The 8,339-nt window shown below is 73.9% G+C and overlaps 1 protein-coding gene across 2 annotated transcripts in view; it reads left to right on the forward strand.

The window, feature by feature from the left end:
* Window positions 1–7,220, forward strand: part of DNAJB6 (DnaJ heat shock protein family (Hsp40) member B6) — a 28,733-nt gene extending 21,513 nt beyond the window's left edge. For both annotated transcript variants that reach the window (XM_045837775.1, XM_045837774.1), the window contains 2 exons: window positions 2,437–2,652; window positions 6,122–7,220. In XM_045837775.1, the coding sequence (XP_045693731.1) occupies window positions 2,437–2,652; window positions 6,122–6,204 (299 nt within the window). In that variant the 3' untranslated portion in view covers window positions 6,205–7,220. The remainder of the gene's footprint in view (window positions 1–2,436; window positions 2,653–6,121) is intronic.
* Window positions 7,221–8,339: the final 1,119 nt, after the last annotated feature.

The following is an 8,339-nucleotide window of genomic DNA, read 5'->3' on the forward strand; positions in this document are numbered from 1 at the left end:
GCCCGTCCAGTTTTAGCGCTTTCCCTTCTCTCTGCTAACGGCGCTCCTGCAGACCACCCAGGTGCGTCCACGCGGGCGTGGGTGCGGGTTTCAGAAGCCGACTCGGACTCCCGGAGCGACCTCGGTCTCGGCTGGCTTCTCGGTCGGGCGCACAGCAGGGCTGGATGGAGGAGGAGGGGCCTGGGGTCGGGGCGCCCGGGAGTAGAGGTGAGGGGGCGCCGTGTTCCCTCCGTCGTGTGAGAGTGTGGGCCGCCCGGGGGGGCCCTTTGCACCCCTGCCCTCCCGCCACTGCCGTGGGGCCCAGGCCCGGCTCCGCCCCCCGGGGTAGAGCGCAGTGGGGCCGTCCTCCTGGGGCGCGGGCGTGGGGACGGCCGGTCTGGCTGTCAGGTGGCCGGGCTCCGGGCCGGGCTCCTTGGGCTGCTCCTCGCTGGGCGGCAGAGGCCGTGGGGGCGCGGCCCTGGCCTGCAAGTCGGTGGCTGAGCAAAGGGACCGGTGACGGCACAGCTGGCCCCCCGGCTCCCAGGGCGCAGCTCCTCCGGACAGCGGCTTGCAGTGGCCAGGTGGACTCGAGGCCCCTCGGAGCCTGCACGCCGTCCCACGGCGCCCCCTGCCCCCCCTGCCCCGGGCGCCGGTCCCTGGGGACGCTGCTGTCACCCGGGCTCCTGTGCAGAACTGGGGACGAGCGCCCGGGGACGGGGCCCTCGGTGGCTGCAGGGCCGCAGGGTCGCCTGGGTCCCGAGCCCACCTGAGGGCCGGAGCCCTGTGGCTGAGGTACGTGGGCAGGCGGTCGTGCCCCGGATGCCGCCACGCCGAGTCACCGCCACCTCTGCTCCGCCTGGGGCCGGCCGCCGCCCAGAGCCGAGCTCAGACGCAAAGACCCTGCTGAGTCCGCGCAGGCGGGCAGTGTGGCTCTGCGCTCCCAGGGCGTCTCGGGCGGGCGGGCGGTGTGCAGACCGGCACCCACTGGCCAGGGCCGGGAGCGGGCAGCTCGCCTTCAGGGCTTCACCCCAGGGGCCGGCACGCTCCCCGCCGGGTCCCCGCAGGGCGGCGGGCTGCACCGGGACCTGGGGGAGGGGCGGTGTGAGTTCCCCCCCGGGGTCTGCCCACCCGGCCAGCGCAGCGACGGCCCGAGCACAGGTGCGGCCCCCGTGCCCCTCCCGGCCCCTCTGCTGGGCACCTGGACCACGGCCGCCGGGTGGTCGGTGTGCCGGTCCCGGTGTGGTGTCATCTCGTCGCACCGCGCAAGCGTCCGGGACACCTGGTTCTGGCTGGTCTGCCGTGGAGCGCAGTGCCCCTGGCAGCCCCGGCCCCGCAGACGGGCCGTGCTCCAGGCGGGAGGCCGGTTGCAGAGCGGCCGGGGGTCAGCCATGGGCCGTGGCCCTGGGACAGCCTGGCGTCCCGGCCTCCAGACCTGCGTGGTGGGACGCCCCCCCGGCCCCACCCCCGTGTGGGTTTCCCTCCCTGCGGGGTGGAGTGGGGGTGCGGCTGCCACAGGGCTGAGCCTGGGTGGGGGCACCCAGGTGTGGGGACCCGGGTGGTGCGGGCTCGAGCGTTTCTGAGCCAGGACACTCAACGGGGGGACCTTCCAGGGGCAGGCCCTGGAACGGGGACACCCAGAGTCTTCACCCTTCCCCAGAAAGGGCCATGGTGCTTGGGCCCCCCGGGGCGTCCTCAGCTCCCTTGCTGTGCAGTGCCTGGCTCCGAGGAGGAGGAGGAGGAAGGCAGCCCCAAACCCTTCCCGGCCCCTCCAGACACACGGTGCAGAATCGACTTTCATGGGGGGCACCCCTCAGGGCCCGGCTCCCAGCACCTCCTCGCGGGGCGTCCCCAGCCAACGGTTCCTGGCTGGTGGGTGTGGGGCAGGCGGGGCGGCCGGTGTGGGGGCCGCTGCGGTGGCCTCCCTGCGTCCGTCCGCACTCGGCTGGGGGTGCGGCTTTGTCCCCGCCCTAAGGGGCCTTGGGAGCCAGCGGAACGGAGCCCGTGTGTCCCCGAGAGCTTCCTGCGGCCCCCCCACGTGCCCAGGGCCTCGTCCCCCCCAGACCCTTGGGAGCTCGGCTGCGGGGGCCGTGAGGGCTGCCCTGTGCACACGCGTGTCCGCTCTGACAGGCCCGTGGGCCTGTGGCCGCACCTCTGCCCCCAGGCCGATCGAGTGCTGGGTGGACGGGCAGCGTTGCCCGAGGGCGAGGCTGGAGGTGGACCGCTGGGTCGGCGCGGGCGGCGACTTCGTCTCCGGGTCCCCAGGGCCCGGCCTCCTCGGGCTCCACCAGGCGGCACTCGGAGGTCGGCTGTGCCCTCGGGGTCGGGGGAGGGTCTTCCCACGCCGCCATCCCCTCCGGGCCGGGGCATTCCGGCTGCCGTGCAGGGACACCTGTGCTGGCCGGCCGGGACGAGCGCCTCGCGGGCCCGGCTCACGGCGGTCCCCGTCTGTCCCCGCAGGTGTGGCCGACGAAGCAGCGTTCCTGGAGGCGTGCCGGCTCCGGGGCCAGCAGGCGCTGCCCGCACAGCCCGCCGGCACCAGCGCCCGCCTGCCGAGGCCCCCCCGGCCAGCCCCGCTGCCCAAGCACCCGTCCCCTCCCCGGGTCGGCCAGGAGGAGGACGACCCCGCCGGCCGGCACCGGGCCAGCAGCAACTGGGACCCCTCCGTGCTCACAGGTGTGCAGGGGGGCGCCGGGGCGGGGCGCCCGCCCCCCGGGGACGCGCCCCCGGCCGCCCTCGGCCGGCGAGGACAGAAGCCGCTGCTGTGCTGCTGTGTCCTGACCTGAGGGGCGGGCGCGGGGGCCGGTCCGCTGGCCGGGCGGGGCGGGGGGCGCCTGCCGGGAGACCCCCCCTGATTAAACCAGGGTGCCAGCCTTCTGCGACGGTCTGAAGCGTGTTGTCTCCGCACGGACGAGGGGCGCGGCCTTGGCCTCAGACGCCCCCCTGGCGGGTTCTGCTCGGAGCCCCTGGGGTCTCCCGGGGCCCCGGGGCCAGGCGCCGGGCCTCTCCGGCAGGCCCTGGCTGCTGGCTGGCCTCAGCGCTGTGGGGTCTTGGGTTTTCTCTCTTCCCTTTTTTTCCCCCCCAAGAGATTTTATTTACCCATTTTTAGACGGGAGAGAGCTGGGGGGGGGGAAACAAATGAGCGGTTGCCTCTCGCACGCTCACTCCTGGGTGCCTGGTGTGCATCCCAGGCCTGTGCCCCGGCTGGGAATTGAACCGGCGACCCTTCGGTTCGCAGGCCAGTGTTCAGTCCCCTGAGCCGCACCAGCCGGGGTGGGCTGTGCTCCGTGTTCTGCCCTTCCTGCCTGCACCCGAGCTCGGTGGGAGGTGAGACCGGCCCGCCGGCCGGCCGGCCCACCCAGGGCCGTGTGCAGAGCCCGGTGTGAGGCTGCCGCTGCAGACGGTGCCTGTGGGGGGGGGCACTTGCCACCTCCTGGAGAACCCTGGGGCGGTGAGACGCGAGAGAAAAAGCCGGAAGTAACTCCTCTAGGAAATGACCTGTTTTTGCTGGTTCCCACCACCGGGTCCCCTTACTGAGTGGGCACAGTGTCACGAGTGCGGTGCGGACTCTCACACCGCGGGCCGCGCTGCCCCTGTCCTCGCACGTGCCGGGGGTCTCGGCCCGCCCCGCACCCCGGGACCCTGCAGCACCGTCCAGAGGGCCCCGTCCCAGCGCCCCGGGAGCCTCACTGTCCTGGTCAGTGCGCAGTCCCCAGGGGGTCAGAGACCAGGTTCCCCTTCAGCGCACTCGTGTGAGAGACGCCAGCCCAGCAGCTCTGCTGGGGACGACAGAGCCGCCGAAGGGAGAGTCAGGAAACCGAGGCCGTGAGGCCGGAACGGGAGGAGAAGACGGCTCGGCCGTGAGCCGTGAGCCGTCCCTGCCGGCGGGCGGGCGAGGAGGCCCGGCCCCCGGGGGGCCCTCCTGCGGGCGCAGGTGACTCCCCTAAAAGGAAGTGGGCGTCAGGTGCTTGGTGACCCAGGACGCCCGGCCTCCAGCTTCTGGGGCGTGACCGGCCCCGGGACTCGGGTGCGCCGGGCGCCCGGGAGAGCGCTGCCCGGATGCTGGGTGCACTGCTGCCGTGAGCGGCGCCCGGTGGTTCTCCACCCCCGTGTCTCAGCACCAGGGACCCCCGTGTCTCAGCACCGGGTGCGGCGGCGGGGCCCTGGGCAGTCTGGGTGTCGGGTTTGGCTCGCCGGGTCCGCGCGGGTGGCCGGGAGAGGGATGCAGGTGTCAGTTGCTGGCATTTGGTTCCTTAAGATGCTGCTGCCTTAAATTCTAACCCCGCAGAAGTCCTGCTGGCCTCCTTTTAAGACTGAACTCACTTCTAGAGAGAGGGGGAGGGAGGGGGAAGAGAGACACCTGCTGGCAGCCTCTGGTGTGAGCCCCCACCGGGGACCGAGCCCCCAGCCCGGGCCTGTGCCCCGACCGGGAATCAGACCGGCCATCTTCCGCTCTGGTCGGGGCGCCGCGGCCGGGCTGCCTGCTCTGTCTCTGGCGTCGGGGACAGGTCTGCGTGAGGTCGTGTGCCCGGCCCCCGCAGCCGACACGGAGAGCGCTGAGAAGGGCTGGGGCCGCGCGGGGGCGGGGGGGGAGTCATGGAGCGTCCCGCACGGAACGGGCTCGGGCGAGGGCTGCGGCATGGGGCCGGGGCTCGCCCTGCGCTGCGCTGCACGGCTGGGGGCAGGGGCTCGTCCCCCCGGGGAGCTAACCTGCTTGTCCGCCCGTCCGCGCTTCCGCCGAGAACTTGCGGCTGCTGCTTGCAGAGTCGCTTCTGCGAGGGGTGAGGAAGGCCCCTGCCCCAGGGCCGGCCCGCGGGCCGCTCAGGCGTGGGTGGGGCCCTGGGGGCTGCGGGCACGGTCCGAGGGACGGAGGCCTGGCGTCTTTGGGGAGGGGCGGGGGCGGCCTGTGTGTGTTTCTGCTAATTTAAACGTGGGACACTTCAAGGGAACACCACACTCCGCTCCCCGGCGCACCCCTGAACCCCTGCTGCCCCTCCCCCGGCGGATGCGGCGTCACCTCACCGATGGGCAGTGCGCCTGCTGGAGTCCTGACCGCCCCCGCGCAACCCTGTTCCTGACGGTTCCATGGCCCCCGACCCCGGGAAGGGCCCTCCCTCTCTGGGGCCCGTGGGAGCCGGGGTGGGCGAAGGGCAGGGCCGCGGGAGGGGGGAGGCGGCGGGTAGAGCTGGCAGCTGCGGGTTACGCCACAGGGGTGGCCGGACCGGCTTTGGGAGGGGCCGGTGGGGGCCGGAGGGGCTGCAGGCCCTTGCTTCCTCCCACTCAGGCTGCGAGCGGACTTCCCAGGCGTGGGGCCTGGGTGGCGCGGCCTCGGGCAGAGGGGACACCCTTCTGCCCGGTGGCAGTGGGGGCTCGGCCCTCGGAGCCCCCGGGAAGGGGAGTCGGCGCGGCCAGTTCCCCGGGGTGTTGGCGGGGGGATCGCGGGCGGGGCGTGACTGGCGTGGGGGAGACCCGAGGGCATCACCAGGCGTGGGACCTGTGCCACGTGGGGGTGTGGTGGGGACCCCTGGCATGGTGGCTCAGTGAGCTGAGTCCCTCACCGGGCGCGGGAGGGTCCGGACGGCAGGTGACGCCGTCAAGGATGCGCTCAGGGGACCCGTAAGCAGGCCTAGGGCCCCGGCGGCCCCGGCCTGGCTCCGTGTCTCAGTTCTGCTCCAATCAGCCCCTTTAAACGGAGCTTTTCTCACCGCAACCCAACCCCCGCCGGTGTCCTGGCCCAGGAGCCCCGCCCCCTTCTCACAGGCCAGGCCGACCCAGCGTGGCCGCGGCCAGAGCGCCGAGGGCGAGGGCGCCTTCCCTGTGTGTCCCGCGGCCTCCGGCGGCACAGGCCGACTCTGCCCGCTTGGGGCGGAGGTCGGGCGGGCCCAAGCCCGCAGAGCCGGGGATGCCCCGGGAACCGGGTGCGCCCCGCCCGGTGGGAGTGGGCGGGGTCGTGCGCAGCGGCAGGGCCGGCGCCCCGCGGACCCTTGCGCACAGGCAGCTTGAGGCGTGCAGCCCTCGCGGCAAACCGAAGGGGGGGACGTGCGCGGCGGCCCGGAGCGTGCGCGTCGTCGGCGCGGGGGCGGCCGGGACGCCGGGTGGGGCCCGCTGCGGTCCGCGCAGTGTCTCACCAGCCGTGTCTCCTCAGGACTCAAAGACGGCGGCAAGAGGAAGAAGCAGAAGCACAGGGATGAGTCCAAGAAGAAGAAGTCGACCAAGGGCCACCACTGAGCGCGGGGCCGCGCCGCCGCGCCGGGCGGCGAGTGCGCACGCTAGGTAGGGCAGCGCCGCGCGGCCCCGGACACGCCCCCTCCCGGCACCCGGCGCCCAGGGGCGGTGGCGGCCTCGCTCCCCGGCACCGAGATAGCGTCCCCCTCCCCCCTCCCCGGCGTGGCTGTGCCTCCCCCTGGTCCTCCCCCGGCGCCGCCCTGGCGCCACCCCCCGACGTAGCTGTAGCTTTAGCGGCGTGACGACGACCAGGCTCAGACAGGCTGCGGCGTCTGCCCGTCCGTTCCCGGCGGCGCTCCTGCCCCATGGCACACGGTTCTGGGGACGGGAAGATAGCGTGTGTAGGTGACTCACAGGCAACACACTTCGCAGCCGAGCCCGGACCGGCGGGCGCCTCTCGGGAGCCGGGGCTGCCAGCCCGGTCCTCCCGGCGCCGTCCCGGCCGACCCCAATGTCCCCGGTTCCCACTCCTCCCGCCTCTCTGCCCCGGACCCGTGAGGGCTCTGTTCAGCGCGCGGCGGGGTTCCACGGGGCTGCGTTCGGAGAGGCCCCTCTGTCTGTGAGGTGGGGCAGGGGGCCGAGCTGTCAGCGCGCACACCCGCACGCACACGCGTGTGCCACCGGCTCCTGCTCTGGCGACACCGCGGCCTCTGGCGGCTGCTTTGCATGAGCTGCTGCTTTGCCCTTCGCTGCCCCGGTGCAGCCCTAACCCTGCTGCTCCCGCGGGGCGTCCCTCCTGCCGACGCCCGAGCCCACCGCTCGCCCGCCTCTCCCTCTCCCTCGTGGAGGAGGGGGCGGCCGGACGTGTGGACGCGACGCGAACACGCCAGCGGCCGAGCCCACAGTGGTGTGGCCGGGAAGCTTCCGCGCGGCGCCCAGGCCGGCCGCCAGGGGCGCGTGACGTCTGGGCGGTGCGCCACGCTGGCGGCGCGGCCCCGGGGTCCGACGCTCGCTGCGGGGACAGGGGACAGCGGCCTGGCGCGCCGCCCGCGTGAATAAAGTGTGAGTGTCTCCGCGCGGCTCCCGTGCCATCATTTCGGACGCCCGGGGTTGCGCTGCTGCGGGTCTTGAAATAAAATGGGTTCTGCGTCGTTTCGGTCCCGAGAGGTCAGGTGACCTTCAGGCAGAAGGCCGGACTGCTAGCTGCAGGCTGCGTGGCGACGCATCCTGAAGGTGGCTGAACACGCGTGTGAACCCGCAGCCCCGGGGGCACGGCGGGGGCCCCTGCTCCCACCTCTGTGGGGAGGGGGCTCACTGCCTGGTCACCTCCGCGGGGACCTGGGGCGGGCAGGCGACATGCGGGCAGGACACTTCACGGCACATGCCCTCGCTCTCCCTGGCCACACGGGCGCTGTGTCGGGGCCCGGAGTGTCTCCGAGGAGCAGGGCCTCACTCGACCCCCAGGTGAGGAGCAGGCAGGACCACACCTGCCTGGCTTGCGGGTCGGGGGTGGTCTTTGCTGCGCAGTGGGGCCCCCCGGGCAGCTGGGAGCCGCGTGGGGGAACCGGGCCTGCCTCTCCAGCTGCTCCTCCTCCCCCCTGGGGACAGAGCTTGTGGGGCCGGTGGGGGCCGGCCACCCCTCTACACGCTGGGGGGACTTGGGGCCCCGGGGCTCACGGAGGACCCCCACTCAGGAACACTGGTCTGACGTGCTCACGCCTCACGGGAAACGGCGCCCACAGCCCCTGCGCTGCCAGCGTCCCCTTGAAACCGGGACCCTGGATGACAGAGCCAGGGACAGGCCCCTGTGTGGTCGGAGGTCACGCCCGCTTGTCTTCCCGGCCGGCGGCCGCCCGCCGCCCAGCTGCCCCCACGGGGCGGCCCTCCTCCCGGGGCCAGGGGCCATGTTTCTGCTCCCACCTCCGAGGGGCCGGGGGCCCGTCCCGTCGCCCAGCTGCCCGGGCAGAGCAGGGTGCGGGCGGGGGTCTCAGCCCCCCAGCTAGTCCCCGCCAGGGTGCCCGGTGTCAGCACCCTGGGGTGGGGGTGAGCGGACGGGACGGTGCCCTGCCCCCCACCGGGTGCCCCTGGGCTCCGGTGTGGGCCCCAGGGTGCGGTGGCTGGGAAGGCTCCTTGGCTTCCTGGCGTGGGTGCCGCCGCCGCACCGGGGACTCGTGGCAGGACCGGCTGCTGCCTCTGCC

The sequence above is a fragment of the Phyllostomus hastatus genome, unplaced genomic scaffold (genome assembly GCF_019186645.2).
Source record: "Phyllostomus hastatus isolate PE091 unplaced genomic scaffold, TTU_PhHast_1.1 phas_contig_244, whole genome shotgun sequence".
Lineage (NCBI taxonomy): Eukaryota > Metazoa > Chordata > Mammalia > Chiroptera > Phyllostomidae > Phyllostomus > Phyllostomus hastatus.